We start from the raw sequence: 20869 nt of genomic DNA on the forward strand, positions 1-20869 counted from the left end.
TGGGTACCTCTAGTGCACTGTACTAGGGACTAACTAATAAATCAAATATGGCAATCATGGATACACCAATTACATACACATTTTGTAAAGGAGCACTTGCTCTTTAGCACTGGTTAGCAGTGGTAAAGTGCCCCAGAGTAACAGAAACAGCACATCAGAGTCCAGCACACATCAACAACCTGGAAACAGAGGCAACAAGTTAAGGGAGACCACACCAAGGATGAAAAGTCTAATACTCACCACACAAGATGAATCATTGAATGATCAATTAGCAGACACATGTCCAGGAAGATTCTGTCCTGTAGTGAGGACTAACACTGATTTGGCAGATCACTCAATGAACACTGCTACCCATGAATTCAATGAATCAGTAACAGAAACTAAAATTGAAGGCACACAACTACCAGGTGGTGAGTTAATAGTATCCTACAATCCTACCTCTTTTTTGGTAATTATGTTTATATAGTTTGAACGCCACAGGCACTGAGAGTCACAAATCTAATGTGTTGATGTGGAGGTGACCTGGACTTTGGTGTGTAAAATTCATCTGCAAGCAGAGATTACACTGAACCTGTCAGATGTTGACAGTGAAAATGGATGGCTTTTGCAAATAGATAGAACTTGATATGGTATAAAATTTAACATTATGCTCTTTTGTCAGTTATAAATATTATATGATTAGAGGTGGGAAAGGAAGCATTTTTAAAAGGAGGCCCTGCATAAGGTAATAAACTATAAACAATCTAAAGGCTTGTAGATATCCATAATCATTTTGCAAGATGTCTATCTCCCTTAAAAACGTGCCTCAAGGAGCTGGAGCATGAGCCTTTCAGTGGTCAGAAAGGATAGGAAACAGGTTCACATTTTAGAATTTGATGTGAAAGAGCTTCCTCAAAGGGCAAAATATGCTCTTCCTGTAGAAAGACAGATTTGATTTTGTAAATTTTCACCTTGCCTTATTTTCACCATTCACACTATCAGACAAAGTATGCACAGAGGACAAGGATTACAACTTCAAATTTCTAATTTGCATTGATTTTCATCTCTTGCAGGATTTTATGAATCCCTAAAATGCTTCAACCTATACAAATGATAGGCATATATGTGTGATGAGTGAATTTACAATTCATTTCTGAATAGGTGCTCCCAGGAGTCGGCCTCTTCAAATAACCCCAAACTATAAATTTATGGCCCATTTTTATACTTTTTTTAGCACCCCATTTTCATCGCTTTTTGACACAAAAGCGGCGCACACTTACAAAATACAATTATATTTTGTAAGTGTGCGCCGTTTTTGCATCAAAATATGAAGCAAAGGCGACGCTAAAAAAGTATAAATATGGGCCTATATCTTTTTTGTTTGCACCTTCCTATTACCAGGTAAAAGAAAAATAAAATTGCTCATGGCCTTGCTTCTTTCATATTGAATCAGCGAGGCCATGCATTAGCCACTGCTCCATCTTGGAAGCACCCCATAATTCCTTATGTGGGCTTTGTTGATAACATTGTAATTGTTGTGGAACCCCTAGTAGGGGCAGGACTATGACCACTGATTCATAAAAGTGTTGTGGGGGCTGCAGGGCGCGCCAACCCCTCACCCCCAGAAATGTTTTTAAAAAAACTGTATGCCTCCTGTCTCCTTAAATGCATGACCCCAGGAGAGCTTGCCATCGTTTTTCAGGAACTCCAAACTGGAGCTGTATGCTCTTCAGGTCAGCTGGAGTGGTTGATTTAATTGCTGCATTTTATGATCTGAAGAGTGTCGAAGATATATGCAAACACATGAATAAAAATGCTTTATTTTTATTTAAAAAGAAATTGTGACAATAATTATTACTGACAATTGGCATCTGTGAATTTATAAAGAATACATTGGATTATGGTTACTGATAAGTTATTGTGGTATCTTTTTGACAAACCCAATAGATTTGCTTTACATATATTTATCTGCTGAACCTCTGACACCACGAATATTCCTTCCTTTTATTTTTTGATGTTCACACCATTTTACAAATCCAGTATGTCTACCTTACTTTAAATAACAAATGTTTTTAAAAAACAGCAATCCGCAATATATAATAGTTGAACAGCAGGTCATGGATAAACAAATGTATCCAAAAGCAATGTTTTAATTAATGAAATAATTTTCAAGCACATAAGTGTCAGTGATGTGCAAATCACTTGCTCAGTGCTCAGTGCTCAGGGAGAAGTGATACAAACATACAATGAGTGCATCATGATTTACACAAAACTTGTACACAGCCTTTACATTAAATATAATTATTAAAACAGATCTGTTTTAAAATTGTTTCTTTCATTTCCTTTATTAAAACATTGGTTTCAGAATACATTTTTATCCAGGAGCTGTTGTTTACCTTTTACATACTATGGGCAGCTGTTTCTTGAAAACATTGCTAATTTACACAGGGTTCTATGTATCCCAGTGTTACTCTTATGTTATGAAACATTACTGTAAATAATATACAATCTATTGATTCTGTACTTTAAAAAAACGTTTGACATTCACTGAAAAGAGCCAAGTTTAAAGAGACGTTATAGTCAGGTGAAAATGTCAGCTGAAAAGTAACATGTTAAATTCCAAAAAACACCTTCCATGTGTTTGATGTACTTGTTGCTGAGAAAAAAATGGTTACGTGGAAAAGAACATTAATCCTGCATAATTTTTCAACCAGTGGATAGGATATTCTGTATAGGTTAATTTATGCCAGGAGAAAACCATCCAATATAATACTAGCATGCATCTCCAGGAATAATACTGGCTTTCTTAAAAACATTTTGAAAATAGGAAACATTAAAAACTGGTTCTACTGGAACACATCAAAATATATGGTCTTCAGTATGAAAATCTCCATTGAAGGCAAAATGTAAAGCAGAAATTTGACATTGTTATATGATAGTTCACAAATAATTGAGTTTAATGCCCTTGCAGTCTTGTTCAAATACAATCAATTTGCCATGACCTCTTTTTCAAACCATGCTCATAAAAAACAAGTTAAGGAACAATGGCATTTACAAAAAAACTCATGTCCAGTATCAAACCACTCTTCAGGGAAGAACCGTTAGTCAAACTCTCTAAGTGAAGTATTTGAAGAATTTGCCTAATATATATAAGTGCTATTCTGTACACTGCAATTGCAAAACCACGCTTTTATCTCTACAGGAGTTTTTTGCTAGTTTACTTATAACAAAGAACATGGTAAGATTACGGAAGGCACACATCCTAAAATAATTATTTTTTCAGTTTAAACTATAAATCATAACCGTTGGTATTGTGTGGATTTCTATACTTCAGCGTACCTTTTGTTTGTAGTTGCTGCTTCAAGACGTATATAAAATATGCAAGTGAGCAACTTACCTTTACTTCTTAAACTGTCTTGACTTTTTTCCTGCTGAAAAATAAATATAGAAAATGTAAACCATTTTATAAAAACTTACAGTTAGAAATGCAACCAACACTTAGTGAAACATTTTGTTTAGCAAACAATACCAGTTTGTAATGTTTCACATTTAGAATGCATTTACTACTCCACTCCATATTCTGATAACTAAGGGCCAGATGTTTGCATATCTGGTTGCACAATACTGGTTGCAAGTTGTAACCAACATTTTAGCAACAAGTAAATATTTTCAAGAATCAACCTATGTACTGAGAGGTCAGTGGCTGAAAATCTGAGTTGTAGTGTATCGTAATCAGACTTATCTCATGACTAATAATCTGATAGTGTGAAAATTAAGTCTCACCTTAATTGGAGTACCTTACAGGACTGTTCTTCAGTAATGTAAACCTTTTTTTTAGTGCAATCCATTTTCCTTAAAGGAAATGAGACAGCATTTTTTAAGAAAAAAGTTTACTTTTTTCAAGCGGTAGCTGTCTGCTCTTCAATAAACCTTTTTTTAACTTCACAAAGAGGTAAGTGTTGGTAAAACATCAATGTTTGTGGCCAGATTTCTATTGCAAAACATTGATCAATTAGCTACTGATACAGTATTTGGAAAGCACACCAACAACATGCCCCTGGATACTAAATTGGTACACCATTTTAGGAGTAAAAAAAAACGTTCTGACTCCTACTAAGAGATTAGTTTACTAGAAAAAGCATTTTAATATTTGCAAATGCTGAATTGGAGTGTTTGCTACCGTTAAAATGCTTCTGCCCACTAGGTAGAGATTTTAAATCAATTTTAATCACATAATCAAATTGTGACTAGCAACATAAAACACACACCTTCATATGTTGCATGAATGCATATTCTTTACTGTTATCATTGTTTTATCTGGTGTACAAGCCAAAGTTGAAATGAGTGACAAAGTGATCTCCATTAGAATTTTTAATATCAGCTTTGCCTTTGTATTGAGAATAGCAAGAGCAAGTCATGGAGACATTTTGGAACAGTCTGAATTTAAGGAATTCTTGGAAGAATGGACACAATTAGAGCATTTTGCAGCACATTTTTACATGTTTAGATCATGAACTCGGTATGGCCAAATTATTTTCCACCATGCCCCTCTTAATAGATTTGAAACTAAATATGTAAGTGAAGGTGGAATAAATTCCTTCTTCTAACACAGGGAACACCTAGTTCTGAATGATTTTTCAGAGGCCATTTACGCTCTACAGCAATATATATTACACTTTGATCAACAAACACACTGTATTATTCCATACTGAGGTATCTTGAGCAGACAAGTGACTCATCAGAAGCCACTGAATGCATTGCACCACATATGTTCATAGCAAGCCATATATTCTTTAGTGACTCACAACACATCATTCCCATCAGTCCTTTCCACTATCTCACTCCACTTCTCCTCTGGACTTAAAAATGCATCTCTCTTGTGCCCTCTACCCCCCACCATACACACTGGTGGTCATTACAACATTGGCGGTAAAAGTCGCTTACCGCCATGCAGAAGACCGCCAATACACCGCCGCGGCCGCGGTAGACCGCCACAGCTATTATGACACACATCTCGGAATCCGCCGAAAGTCAGACACCCACACAACACCGCCACACCAAAGGTCAGTGATAAACTGGCAGAAACAAATTCTCCACCTCTACGCCAACAGAAACACGCCCATGCTATTACGACCCACGAACCCACGCGGTCTTTCAACCGTGGTATTCCATTGGCGGTACACACCGCCGCGCTCAAAATACACACACATCTCCAAAACACCAACACATTGGACAATTCCAAATACACACACCTGATATACATACAAACAACACTCCCACACACCCAATACTATATAAAACACACACCCACATCACCCACGAACCCCTACAACCACAAATTCTGAAAGAAGGCCAGAGAGACAGCACAGCAATTGACAACCCCATCACACAGAGGCACACAACACCATCACCCACACATTTTCCACGCACAAAACACCACACACCACTACACTCACCACACTCATCAACACATACACCACCCCACACATCACACTCACCACCCCATGGCACGCCAAAGACACCCCCGCTTCTCCGAGGAGGAGCTCAGGGTCATGGTGGAGGGAATCGTACGGGTAGAGCCACAGCTATTTGGCTCACAGGTACAGCACACATCAATAGCCAGGAAGATGGAGCTATGACAAAGAATAGTGGACAGGGTCAACGCTGTGGGACAGCACCCAAGAAATTGGGAGGACACCAGGAAGAGGTGGAACGACCTACGGGGGAAGGTGCGTTCCACGGTCTCCAGGCACAACATTGCGGTACAGCAGACTGGCGGCGGACCCCCACCTCCTCCCCCAAAACTGACAACATGGGAGGAGCAAGTCTTGACCATCCTGCACCCTGAGGGCCTCAGAGGAGTTGGTGGAGGATGGGACACTGGTAAGTCAAATCTCAACTATCAGATCCCCCACCCTACCTGCATGCTATCACACACCCCCACCCTCACACCCTCCCCTATCACTACAACTCATCATTAATGTACCCATAACACAAACCACACATCCCAACACCAAGTCCTGCATGACACAACTAAGCGTGGTCACCCCTCACCAAAGCATGCTCATTGCACATACCCAGAACACCCCCCCAACCATCATCAAACAAGCCCCCACACAGGAATGCTTGCACTGGGGTTCACGCACAGACACCCATTGCACACCATTACACACACACATGCAATAATCATGATCTTATGCCCCTGCAGGAACACGAAGGACCGTCACCACACCAGAGGGTCCAGACAACACCACTCCACCCCCAGAAGAGGCCCACAGTGACGAGAGCAGCTCTGCCCTACTGGATCTTGATGACCAGCCCAGACCATTGTGGGCCTCAGGACAGTCGGTTCCCCTTGCACAGGCACAGCCCAACACCGACCTTCCACCCTCTGGTAACACCAGCACAGCACCCACCCAGCGGGCCCAAACCTCCCTACCCAGGACAGGTCAATCAGTGGTGTGTCCACCACTACAGGGTACCCAGGGTAACCCACCCTCCCAACAACAACAGGGACCTGGGGGCAGTGGTAGTGGGCACATGGTCCAGGGGACGGAGGCCCAGGAACACAGGGGAACTGCGAGGGCTGCTGTGCGACAGGGGGAGGACAGGCCAAGGGAACCAACTCTCCACGAGGCCCTCTCCTCCATCATGGGAGCGTACCACCACTCACAGGAGACGATGGTCACGGTCCTGGACAAGTTGCAGGAGACCCTGCGGCTGCAGGAGGAGCAGTATTTGGGGTCAAGGGAAGAGCTCAGAACCATCAGCTCCGCCCTGGGCACCATCGTAGGGGTGCTGAAGGACATACAGCAGACCTTGAGGGACACCGTGGCACTCCAAGGGGCCCCTGACACTAGCCAGGACGATGAACTGCCCACCACCTCCGCCGGCGCTAGTGGACAGGACGCCCGCCACAGGACCACCACACCAGCACCCCACCTCCTGCAGACGGACAACCACCACGCAAGCGGTCCCTGAGAGCCAGGACCAGGACAGAGCAAGATGGCAAGACCCCCACCAGGAAATGAGACCACCCTGATTGTCCTCCCACTGTCCCACTTTGTTACCCTGTCCATATTCGAACTGCCCCAGCTCCACTTCCTATGCCCAGATGGGAAGTGCACCTGTGAGACTAATAGACTGGACTCTGCCATGGACATTCCTCCACCATCCCCCCTCTCCATTTTACCACCCCCTCCAATAATTAGCACTTAAAATAGAACTTAAATAAACACCCTTGAAACACAAAACAATCTGGAGTCAGTCTATGATTTTGTATTTTGTATTATCAATGACAGTGTCATAATGGCTGTACCATTGTAAGGCTAACATACCTATGTCACACATCACAAGCCCTTGAAGGATGCAAGCAGTTGACACATAGGTTACCACTCCTGTGAAACCGTAATGGAAGGGTACAACTCAGTTAACAAATTGTGATTGAAATAGACAAACAGGATAGAGGTAGACGTGTGATAGTGAATGTAATGTAAAATCAGAAAATGTTCTAACCTGTGTGTCACTGGAAATATTGCTGTATGACTGACTCCCTGTTGTCGTTTTCTTCTTCCTCAGCTTCATCCTCATCACTGTCCACAGGCTCTACAGACTCCACAGCTGCTACAACACCGTCATCTGGATCATCCTCCTGCAGAAAAGGCACCTGGCGTCGCAAAGCCAAATTATGGAGCATGGAGCAGGCGATGATGATGTCGCACACCTTCTTCGGTGAGTAGAATAGGGATCCACCTGTCATATGGAGGTACCTGAGTCCGAAGGTGCGTTCGATCACCCTCCTAGTCCGCCCATGGGCATCATATCAGGGATGCTACTATTCCGCAGGATGTAGGTGTCATGCCCTGAGCCAGGGAACATAGCATTTACCTGCGAGATGTACTGGTCTGCCAAACAGACCATCTGGACATTCATGGAATGATAACTCTTCCTGTTCCTGTACACCTGTTCACTCCTGCGGGGGGTACCAGAGCTACATGGGTCCCATCAATGGCACCTATGACGTTGGGGATATGTCCAAGGGCATAGAAGTCACCCTTCACTGTAGGCAAATCCTCCACCTGAGGGAAAATGATGTATCTCCTTACGTGTTTCAGCAGGGCAGACAACACTCTGGACAGCACGGTGGAAAACATAGGCTGGGACATCCCTGATGACATGGCCACTGTTGTCTGAAAAGACCCACTTGCAAGGAAATGGAGCACTGACAGCACCTGCACGTCAGCGGGGATTCCAGTCGGATGGCGGATCGGTGACATCAGGTCTGGCTCCAACTGGGTACATAGTTCCTGGAAAGTGGCACGGTCAAACCGGTAGGTGACGATGATATGTCTTTCTTCCATTGTCAACAGGTCCACCAGCGGTCCGTACACCGGAGGATTCTGCCATCTTCTCATATGTCCCAGCTGACGGTGCCTACGAAGGACAACAGCGAAGAACCAGTCACTATTCCTCGAGGTATGTACCCACAGTTACACACAAGACTACACCACTCACAAAACCCTTCCTGTATGTTTGTTGAGTGTAGGCCTAGCTATGTGTGACGCAGTAGTAAATGAAGCCATGTGGGCCCCTGAAATGGCGGCTGCCTGACCTCTAAAGTGGGACAATGGGATTGTGGGGTAACTGCGCTGGCGTTGCACACCGTCGCGGTAGGCGGTCGTAGACCGCGGCGCAATGCTGCATTGGTTAACAGTGGACCCTATGGGTCCCAGGAGCCAATGAACAGGTGCGCCGGCGGTTATGATGGGCACCGCCGCGGACGTCACCGCCATTTTCTAACTGTTCAATCACTAGATACCTGACCTTCGACAGGAGAGGACCTACACTGCTAGTGCTGCTGTGACCTTGGTCTGGAAGCGACGATGGCTGCTACGTCTGGGGAAAGGGCCCCTGCCTTCACAGCACAGGAGTTGGAGAAACTTGTGGATGGGGTCTTCCCCCCGTACACGCTACTCTTCGGTCCTCCAGACCAACAGGTTAGAACACAGGGAGTACGTTGTATGGGCTAGGCCTGGGTGGAGAGGGCTGGGTGGAAGAGGGAAGGGGGCAGAGTTGATTGAACATTAATGCATGCGAATGAAAGGGCCACATGGCCAGAGTAGGGAGGGGGCCACTCACAACGACGGTGCAGTTGGTAATGACTGTTCCTCTTCCCTTGTGCATGTCATGTAGGTCAGCGCCCACCAGAAGAGGGACATCTGGCGTGCCATCGCCAAGGAGGTCCGGACCCTGGGGGCCCACCACAGACGGGGCACCCACTGCCGTAAGAGATAGGAGGACATTTGCCGCTGCAGCAAGAAGACGGCGGAGGCTCAGCTGGGGCTGGCCTCCCAACGTGGGAGGGGTGCCCGTCGAACCATAACCCCCCTGATGTTCCGGATCCTGGCGGTGGCCTACCCGGAGTTGGATGGGCACTTGAGGACATCACAGCAGACACAAGGGGGTGAGTACAACCTCATTCTGCGGACTTTGCGTGCAGTGGAGGTGTCTGGGTGGGGGAGGTGGGCTGTGGGTGTCCCTAGTCCAGGGCGAGTTAGGTAGGCAAGGCCCCTCCGTTATGTAGGCCATGTGGAACACAACCCCACTTTAGCAGAGTGCCAAGTCGAGGTATATTTGCCCCTGTGGCATCCATGTGCGCAGATGTCCACCATTGCAATGTAGGCCATAGCCCAGAAATTGCGTGTGCAGAGTGCAGGAGCACGGCGTAATGCAGGGGGCTGCTGCGTCTGTCTTGTCCGCCAACGGTAGAGGAATACCATGCACTAAAACTCTTGTTCTTTTGTCTCCCCCCCTTTTCCTGCTCTCCCTGTCCTTTTGTACATCAGCATCAACAGGCGGAGGTACAGTGGCACCGGAGCACGAGGGAGCTGCATTCCACATGGCCATGGAGGGCCACACCACGGACTCTGAATGCGCCAGTGGGACGGAGGGCGAGGGGAGCTTCACGTCGGCCACCGGATCACCAACCAGCGACACGGACTCGTCCGCCGATGGGAGCTCCCCTGTGGTGGTGGCACCATCTGTGCGCACCACTTCTACAGGTACAGCCGCCACCTCCCCTAGCAGCACCGCCCTCCCAGCAGCCCGTCAGCATTTGCCCTGTGTCCGCTCACCAAGGAGGGTGGGCATCACCTTCGCCCAAGGCACCTCAGACCCTGCCCCAGTCACCCCTGCTGCCCTCAGTGAGGAGGCCATTGACCTCCTCAGGTCACTCATTGTTGGGCAGTCTACCATTGTGAATGCCATCCAGGGTGTAGAACGAGAGTTACAACACGGTAATGCATTCCTGGAGGGCATTCATTCTGGTCAGGCTGTCCTTCAGCGAACCCTGCAATCTCTGGCCTCAGCACTGAAGGCAGCCATTGCCCCTGTGTGGAGCCTCCCCCCTCCAACTTCCTCCACCCAGACCCAATCCCCTGTACCCCAGCCCATCCCAAGCACACCTACAGACCAGCATGCACACAAGTCAACACCCAAAAGTAGCTCAAGCAAACATAGGCACCACACATCCCACAGGCACTCACACAAGCATCACACCCATACAGACACAGCAACATCCACTGTCTCCTCTGTGTCCCCCTCCTCCTCTTCTCCCTCCTCCCTCCCAGTCTCATCTACACACACACCTGCATGCACCACATCTACAGGCACCAGGAATCGCACCAGGACACCCAGCACCACAAGCCACTCACCTGCACTCACCACCTCCACTGTCATTTACACGTCCCCTGTGTCCTCTCCCGGTTTGTCTGTGACGCCCCCTCCCAAAGTACACAAACGCCGGAAATCACTCACCCAACATCCATCCACCTCACGACAGCCCGCTGTACCTGCACCTGCACCCAAAACAGCTAAAGTAACACCTCCTACAACCACCTCCTCTTCCTCCACTCCCAGACCCCCTCCAGCTAACCATCCCAGTGTTCGTCAGAAACTGTCCCTGTGTAAAATTGACCTTTTTGCCCCCCCCCTCCAATTCATCAGTCCCGTCGTAGCGCCTCAGCCAAAAAGCCTCCAATACCAGTGGTGCGTGTTCAGGGATTGTGGAGTGCACCGGCCACTAGGGCAGGCAGTAGGACCCGGAGCCAAGGCACTGGCAGCCCACCCCCTGTAAAGGCTCTAAAATTGGAGAGTGGACGACGGACCGTGTTAAGACTCCTGGTGGGACAACAACTGACCTGGGTTCGGAGGGGATTGGAGAGTCAGCTGTGACTCCACCAAAGGTGGGGAAGGTCCAGAGGAAGTCTTGCCAGCCTGTTGTGAGTGTCACGGCGGAGAAGTGTGCCATCATTTCCGGCGGTCCAGACACAACCGCCAGCACCGTCGTCACTGGTCCAGAGACCACCGACAGAGTCACAGCCCAGGAGGGCCCAAGTATTGTCACTGGTCCAGAGACCACCGCCAGAGTCACAGCCCAGGAGGGCCCAAGTATCGTCCCTGGTCCAGAGACCACCGCCAGAGTCACAGCCCAAGAGGGCCCAAGTATCATCACTGGTCCAGGGACCCCCGCCAGAGTCACAGCCCAGGAGGGCCCAAGTATCGTCACTGGTCCAGAGACCCCCGCCAGAGTCACAGCCCAGGAGGGCCCAAGTATCGTCACTGGTCCAGAGACCACCGCCAGAGTCACAGCCCAGGAGGGCCCAAGTATCGTCACTGGTCCAGAGACCACCGCCAGAGTCACAGCCCAGGAGAGCCCAATTATCGTCACTGGTCCAGAGACCCCCGCCACAGTCACAGCCCAGGAGGTCCCAAGTATCATCACTGGTCCAGAGACCACCACCAGAGTCACAGCCCAGGAGGGCCCCGGCTGCCACAGCCCCGCTGGGCAATGATCGAACATCATGTCACACACCAATGCCCAGTGTAGAGATTGTCATGCCACACACCAATGCCCAGTGTAGAGATCGTCATGCCACACACCAATGCCCAGTGTAGGGACAGTCATGCCACACACCAATGTCAGTACCAGAACCGCCATGGCAAAGCACGGCTGAACAGGGCAAAGACCACCATGGTGAAGACCGCTGAACAGGGCAAAGACCGCTATGGCAAAGCACCGCTGAACAGGGCAAAGACCGCCATGGTGAAGACCGCTGAACAGGGCAAAGACCGCTATGGCAAAACACCGCTGAACAGGGCAAAGACCGCCATGGTGAAGACTGCTGAACAGGGCAAAGACCGCTATGGCAAAGCACCGCTGAACAGGGCAAAGACCGCAATGGTGAAGACCGCTGAACAGGGCAAAGACCGCTATGGCAAAGCACCGCTAAACAGGGCAGGCACCATGTAGGAATGAATGGACCGCCACATCAGGCATCCTTATCCCATGTGCACCTGGGACAGTGACAGGACAGGAACTTTCACATGGAGACTCATCCAGTATGGGCACCAGTCCCACCCAGTACCAGTAGAGAACTGCATCTACTTGAGAGTCTGTAGCTTTGCACTCCCCAGGATGGCACAGTAGTCAAACCACCCACTGCAGAGACTGGAGAGACTGTGGCTTTGCACTCCCCAGGATGGCACAGTGGGCAAACCAGCCACTGCAGAGACTTGAGAGACTGTGGCTTTGCACTCCCCAGGATGGCACAGTGGGCAACCCACCCACTGTAGAGACTTGAGAGACTGTGGCTTTGCACTCCCCAGGATGGCACAGTGGGCAACCCACCCACTGTAGAGACTTGAGAGACTGTGGCTTTGCACTCCCCAGGATACATCAATGGGCATGGTGCCCCGTCGTGGATCTGGCTTCGCATTCATCTGGCTGCCCCCCCTTCCCTTCCCCCTGAGGTGCCTGTAGTATTTCTATCTGATGCCCCAGCAGTGTTCTCTCCGATTGTGGTCAGGTGTCGTTTGTGGACCTCGGCCATGCATTTTTGGACTGTTGGTGCACGGACATTGTTGTGTACATATCTGCACTACTTCTCGTATTGTATATAATTATGAGTGATTTTCTAATATATATTAGTATATTTTTGTATGACATGTATATTGGCACATTATAATGTTTGACCGAATTTTGCATTGTGTTTTCATTCTTCCGGGGGGATTGTGGGTTGTTCTTGTGATTTTTGTGAATGCATTGGTGTGTATGTTGTCATATGCGAGGGTGGGGGTGTTTGGTGGGTGTCCCCCTAACTTTTGCCTCCCCCCTCCCCCGTGTCGTAGGTGCAGTACTCACCGGTGTCCTCTGCGCCTACGTAGCTGTTGTTCGTAGAGGAGCAGAAAGACAAGGGCATGGAGTATTTGTAATTCCGGGTCCATGGAGTCGTCGTTCCTCGTGGGATGTGTTAAGGTGAGCGTTTTCCCATAGCAAAAGCTGTTTCCGCCGTGTTTTTATCCACGGTGAATCCGCCCCGGAAAAGGTGGCGGATTGGCGGGTTGTAATAGTGTGGGCGGTACATTGTCTCCCGCATGTCTGTTGGCGGTAACCGCCGCGCTGTTTGTCTGTACCGCTGTGGCAGTCGGAGTGTTAAAGTGGCTGGCTTTGTTGGCAGTTTACGCAAGGGTCATAATTCCCTTTTTTTGTCCGCCGGCCTGTTTGCGGTATTTCCGCAGCTTTAACACCGTCCGCCAGGGTTGTAATGACCACCACTGTCTCCTGCAATTATACTGCCTTCAAGTCAACGCTCAGTCAATGAGCATGAACATACAAAATATTTTTGACTAAATACCTCAAGACCAGACTTATTCTCCATTATGAATCTTGGCTGAAAGATGATATGACAAGAATACTCCACAAGGCATTCCTACCAGTATTTCAAAGCCACATAGAGAACTGCCAAGGCTATGCTGGAGGAGGCCTTATGATAATATTCAATAAATCAATTACAGTAACCAAAATAAGAGGGCACACAACTACCAGATGGTGAATTAATACTATCCTAAAGTCCTACCTCTTTTTATCACCTGTAATCTCTAACTAGTGTGCCTTCATACTTGCCTTCCTGAACATAATAGTATACAAATTTATCAAATATTGTAATTTGGGCATCCTTGGTGACCTTAGGATTGTGTTTGACAAGCCAAAAATCCAAATTCCTAGAGACCATAATTATTCATATTGTTCTAAAACTCCAAATTCCTTATTATCCACACAACTCCAGTAGTTTCTTAGCTACTTGTATACTTTATTCTTGTTCATGAAAAGGTAAATTGCAATAGCTTCATAAACATGGTACATAACACTACAGCAAACCCATATTTCATGGTCACATGCATCCTGGGGCTTTGCAAATATATTCCATTGTATTGTATTGCAATACTGTTCTAATGGTCAGCATTTACCTCCTATTTCTCTCCTGACTTGTCAGTTCATGCCTTTCTCTTAACAGAAATCATACCACTTTTCTAAAATATATGGAACCCTTCTTCCAAATTCTAATGTTAATGATGAATGTTCAGTGTACAAGTTTTCGGCAACCTACAACCATCACTCAAAGCTGCCAGAGTTAGTAATGGTTGCAGTCAGTTAGAACCTTGTACATAAAAAATTCAACATTAAAATTAAGATCTGGATTTTTCCCACATTGAACCAATTAAAAGCCTAAGATGAATCTTACCCTACTACCAATCCACAGAAAGAGAAACCCCAGGATTTAATTTATCTGTAGAAACTCAAGCAAGTTCAATGATGTGCGTCACTGAAGGCAAAATACCTCACAAGAAAACGTAGGCACAGATGCAATGTCTATAAGTGGGACAGTGGGATAGAGAACGCCTCTCGTTTCCCAAACATTGACATGCAGCCCTCCCACTGGCTGTAGATCAATGCACTTAACTCAGTCCACTCACCCATATACTTTCAAACTTTGGTAATGTGAACTATCACCTACCTTACATGCTTAGTGCTATGGAAGGAGCCTAGGGAATCCAGGTTCCATTTGGCTCCTCCTGTGTACTACTATTCAACAGTGCCTGTCCCGGAAGTAGGACCTGCCAAGAGGTCAGCATTTTTCTTGTGTTTCACCAGTGCTGTATCCTAGAATATACAAATCTAAATTCTTATCTATTAAACCTTCGGATGCCAATAGTTAGGAGTTATTTCACCTTTTGTGCCTTGCAGGTGTAGAGCATTTTTTATTTTTTACACCTTCTCCGAAGAATTGTTTCTTTCCTTTCCTTTCTCATTTATTCTGTAAATTGTTCATATGGTGTTTTGTACATTTATGCATTATTCATTTGACCACAATTAGGATTTCAAAATAGTGCATTGAATGGTCCCCTTGTCGTTCCGTAATTGTTTTTTTTTTTTTTATACTGGAGTTTGGAAGGGGTTATTGAGTGCCATTATGTTGTTCATGCTACATGCAGGGTTAATAGAAAATAAGAAAGGCCTGGGACCATGCCCTGTATATTATAGCACAGGAAATACATCTAGTATGCATGTTCTTTTTCTATAGAGCAAAATTAGCCAAAAGGCAGCAGAGTTCGGTACAAGGTCAAAGACAAGCATGAAATCAATGAGTGCGAGGAGAGGTAGCTGGTATTTGGACTGCTAATCCATTGTGGTGCAGGTGTGTTTTAAACTCTTTCTTAAAATGGAGGAGCACTGGACAGTATTGTTGTATACAGGGATGTTGTTTCAGATCCTGGAACCATAGATGGAAAAGCCTACTGGCTTGTGGTGCATATCATTTGCCACCTGAGCATTACAAAGATAATTATAGCTTACATTTGGATAAATGACATTGGTGGCATATTCTGTGGCATTGCCTTGTGCCAAAATATACAGACATTCTGAGCACACTGGGCAGTGCTTGCAGTCATGCCCTCTGGTGTGCATGCACAGGGGCATAAAGCACTTCCATATATTGTTGCCGATGCCATATTCCTTCCACAATCAAGGGCATCCAAAGGGACATGGACTGCATAATCTTTAATGTTATTTTTGATGTCAAATTGATGTCAAATTGATGTAAACAGTAGAACAAAATTGAGTATGGCTTGATCTACAATCCAGTTGCACTCCATTCTAGGCTTCACAATCAATCTCCCTCACAATTCGAATTAGCAAGCATTATCAGAATAAGTAAACATTATATGGTCTAGATGGAAACTATTGAAAGTGGAGTTTCAATGAAAGTCAGAAAAATTGATTGGCAGAAAAAGGATGAATAATAAATGATGTTAAAAGTAGCAGTGTAATATGTGATGTTTTGTGGACTGAAACAATACTGTTAATTTTGCTATTTGTTGCATACCGTAAGTACTTAGTTGATGTGTTTTATAATCACAAACTTTTCTGAAATTGATATATCACAGTAAGCATTTTGGTTCTATTGACTATTTTCATCACATGATGATCAACACAGAAAAAAGTTCAAACTTGCAAACATGTAGACATGTCTATAACCCATTAAGTGTGAACTGAAGACTCTATATTAAAAAAACAGTCTTTCGGACAGTTGTAGACAGACTATTTTACCACCTTGGACAGTATGAAGTTGCCTGTCATCGGACTTTTAAAAGGATCTACTGCTTCGGCTAAACATATAGCAGCATTTCTTGAGATATCTAAAGTAAATAACAGAATGTAACACAATAACATACAAAAAGAAAAGAAAAAACATAATAAAACAAGGCACAACAAAACAAGTACAACAGAATATCAGCACCATTTTGTAATAAATGCACAACAAATACACAGAAACAAAAAAAAAGAAAAAAACCAGCAGAACAACCCCAACAAAATCAAATATGCACAAGCATTGTTGTCACACATTTCTACCTCCAGATACCTGCATATATAACAGAGTGATAAAAGACATTTGCACCAAGCACTGCATTCAATTATCACCAAGAACATGAAGTAGAGGTAATCACAATTTGTTTGTTATTTGACTTAAAGGCCTGGCTATTTCAACTAAGCCTGGGCAAACCTAATTCTTGGACACCAGGTAACCTACATTTTCAGATAATGTATGGTTTGTGTTGTCTTCTGGACATTTGCTATGTTCTGTGAGTCAGGCTCTGTGGGGTTATTTTAAAATTTCTCTGGGATACAGATTCTCACAGGCAAGTGCTGGCTGACTTAAATTCTGTGTGGTGCAGGGCAATGATATATTGCTCGGTCTTTAATGATATAATAGACGTTTGTCTAGGACAGATGATCACATTGAGATGTCACAGCCTCCACTCCTTAAAGATATTAAACATATCCACTGCTCTGCTGATGCCTTTGATGCTCTTTAGTTCATGCAATTAAAGAATGTAATGCAATAATGACTTATGAGATTGCTATTGGTCCCCAAAACATCATCAACAATGTGCCCCTCTAACATAATCTCCACATTTTCCTTTTTCATGCATATCGCATTGCATTTCATATATAATTATGATTGAGTGCCATCTTCCAATTATAAATGCATATCACATTTAGTTTTTGTGAGAAAGTAAATTGGGGTGGATGATAGTCTCCCTTAAGTAGTAAGGCATTATTCTTCTTAGGTCCAGTAAAGGTTTAGGTAATGTAAACCTGAGCATAGACACTTATTGCTACAGCACAGAGAAGACAGGCTTAACTTTAGAAAATGTGTAAAGCATTTAGTAATACTAAAATGGATAAAAAGTCAAAACTACAACACAATAAAACATTTTACTCAAATTTAGAAAAATAGAGAGTACTTTAATGGACAAATCAACTCCAATACAAGAAAAGTCCAACACGAGTAATTTTTAAAGTTTCAAATAAAAATAGCCACAAAAGAGTTAAGTGTCAACTGCATGCATCTGACTGTGCTTGACATGGACCTTGTGCAATTAACGGCCAACTGTGATGGAGAATGGCGTGGAAACAGGAACCAAGTATGACCCAATTGGATGATTTAACTTCTTACTTAGGGCTTGATTTAAATCTTGGTGGACAAGTTACTTTGTCACAATGGTGACGAATATCTCATCTGCTGAACTATATATCCCACTATATCTTATAGGGTTTATAGTTCTGCAAACAGGTTATCCGTAACTGTTGTGACAGAGTAACTCGTCCTCCGTAATCTAAATCCGGCCCTTAGTCCCTGAAATGGAAGTCAAAAATCCTCAGTGGGGCAATACCGAAGCTGTGCCCAGAAGGGTTCCAGGAGGATGGATACTCTCTATGCAAAGTCATACTAAAACCAATTTGTGGATGCAGAAAAGCTGTCAGTGAGAGCAACCTGAATTATTGGCCCAGCAGCAACACAACTTTGTTGGATTGACTTGGCAGGCTTGTCCTGGTGATCCAGAGGTCGTAGGAGCCTAAATGTATCTATGTCCTAGGTTTTAGGGACACAGCCGAGGGACAGCACTTGTGGTCAAGACTCACTCTAGCAGACATCAGCAGAAGAGTCCAGGGCAGTTCCAGTTGGAAATGATCAGTTGTGCTCTTCAGGAAAAGAGGCATCCTTGTAGCCCTGCAGCCACAGGGGGTCAGCCACCTGCCTCTTGCAGTCACCTTCTTTGCCCGGGGTACAAATATGAGCAGGTCCAGCCCTTCAGGTCTCCTCACAGGTCTCAAGTAGGTGCACTCCTTCTTCTGCCATCCACAGGTCCAGTAGTGTTCCGAAGAAGCTGCCACATTTACACCTGCACTTGCTTGTGGGCAAGTGAGACCCCTTGCCCCACCTTGAACAATTGGGAAATTGACAAAAAGTTCCCAGGAGTACCTCTAACTATATTTGCAGCAGTACCTGTTTGCCTTACTTTAACTAATCCTATTCTGCACTTCTCTACCCAAATCCAACATGGCAGAACTCTTCCCCTTCTGTGCACACCCAGAGGTGTGGTGACAATAATGAGTAGTCCCTCCTTTGTTACTGTAAACTAATGATTGGTGCCTGCCTGACTAGGCGGACAGAGGAAGGGGCTGGCCCATATGATAGCTACATCTGCCTGTGACAGGGGAGGCCTCTTCAAAAGGTAATCAAGTTCCTGTGTCCAGCCGACAGGCAATACTGTCAAGTGAACAGCACATCCCCACAGCCAATTCCATTGTCCTATCTCTGGGAGCAAGTTCATACCTCATAATGGGGCCTATTCAGTTCTATGTTAACAGCTGGAGCACATGCAAATGTGCTTTTAAAAGCTTTACGGACAGAAAAGATAACAGTCTAAAATAACCTTTTCTTAAATAGTTATCACAAATGTGATTTTCTCATTAGATTGGATTTGAAATAACTATTAAAAACACCTTTGAATTATATTTGAATCTGTTTCCTAACTAAAAACAAAAGTATGAAATGTGATAATGCAATACAGTGCTTTCCTTTGAAATAGATGCCCTTGCTTCACTGAAAATAGCTTTTGGGCCTTATTTACTGTAAGGACATGTGTAACATTACATTCTACATGTCCTACTTTTAAGTACAATTCACCCCACCTTAGGGATTATAAGGCCTACATAGCAGTGACTTATGAATATTCAAAAGGAGGGTTGTGACCTGTCAAAAAAATGTGTTTTGACGGATCAAATAGTAGTTTTAAAACATCCTCAGTCAAGCTACATCGGTAGGCCTGAGGCCATCTTCCACCTTGCACTGCAGTGATGGAACCATAGGTGTTGCAGCCTAATAGTGACATTTAACTTACAGGCCCTGTGACATCTTGTACCATATATTAAGAACTTATTGTAAGTTAAATATGCCAATTAGGAGTATCACCAGTTTCAACATGTTGTATGTTAACCCCTTAGCTGGTGAGCCCTTTTTTGGCTATTTGGGGTAGTTCGCACTTAGGCCTTCATAACTTTTCATCCACATAAGCTATCCACGTCACATTTACATCCTTTTTTACAGGATCCTAGGGATTCTAAAGGTACCCAGAGTTTGTGGGTTCCCCTGTAGGATAGCATGAAATTAGCCCAAATACAGCGAAAATTTCATTTTTTTCAAACAAAATGGGAAAAAGGGCTGCTGAAGAAGGCTTGTGTTTTTTTCCCTGAAAATTGCATCAACAAAGAGTTTGCAGTGCTAAAATCACCATCTTCCCAGCTTTCAGGAACAGGAAGACTTGAATCAAAAAACCACACTTTTCAACACAATTTTGGCATTTTACCGGAATATATCCCATTTTTACTATTTTTTGTGCTTTCAGTTAGTGCTTTCCAGTTAGTGACAGGAATGGGTGTAAAACCAATGGTGGATCCCGGAAGCTAAACGCTTCTGAAAAGTAGAGAACAATCTGAATTCAGCAAGGGGTAATTTGTATAGACCCTACAAGGTTTACCTACAGAAAATAACAGCTGAAATGAAAAAACTATGAAATTGAGCTATAAAAACAGCCATTTTTCTCCATGTTTTACTCTGTAACTTTTTCCTGCTATGCCAGATCTTTGAAAGCAATATACCGTTATGTCTGCTGGACACTTCTGGTTGCGGGGATATATAGGGCTTGTAGGTTCATCAAGATCCCTAGGTACCCGGAGCCAATAAATGAGCTGCACCTTGCAATGGGTATCGGGTATACAGCAATTAATTTGCTGAAATATAAAGAGTGAAAAATAGGTATCAAGAAAACCTTTGTATTTCCAAAAATAGGCACAAGATAAGGTGTTGAGAAGCAGTGGTTATTTGCACATCTCTGAACTCTGGGGTGCCCATACTAGCATGTGAATTACAGGGCATTTCTCAAATAGACGTCTTTTTTATATACTGGCTTACATTTGGAAGGAAAAAATGTGGAGAAAGAAAAGGGGCAATAGCACTTGTTCTGCTATTCTGAATTCCCCCAAGTCTCCCGACAAAAATGGTACCTCACTTGCATGGGAAGGCCTAATGCTTGCAACAGGAAATGCAACATGGACACATCACATTTTAACATTGAAAACTGATGTGTTTTTTGGAAAGTGCCTACCTGTGGATTTTGGCCTCTAGCTCAGCTAGCAGGTAAGGAA

The 20869-nt window shown here is 44.8% G+C and overlaps 1 protein-coding gene across 3 annotated transcripts in view; it reads right to left on the reverse strand.

Moving 5' to 3' along the window:
- FSTL5 (follistatin like 5) overlaps positions 1-20869 on the reverse strand; it is a 2922734-nt gene that overhangs the window by 2338385 nt on the left and 563480 nt on the right. For all 3 annotated transcript variants that reach the window (XR_011205485.1, XM_069243741.1, XM_069243729.1), the window contains exon 3: positions 3377-3410. Coding sequence is in view for 2 of the 3 variants with exons in the window: in XM_069243741.1 (XP_069099842.1) it covers positions 3377-3410 (34 nt within the window). In the remaining variant the exon portion in view is untranslated. The remainder of the gene's footprint in view (positions 1-3376; positions 3411-20869) is intronic.

The sequence above is a fragment of the Pleurodeles waltl genome, chromosome 1_2 (assembly GCF_031143425.1).
Source record: "Pleurodeles waltl isolate 20211129_DDA chromosome 1_2, aPleWal1.hap1.20221129, whole genome shotgun sequence".
Classification (NCBI taxonomy): domain Eukaryota; kingdom Metazoa; phylum Chordata; class Amphibia; order Caudata; family Salamandridae; genus Pleurodeles; species Pleurodeles waltl.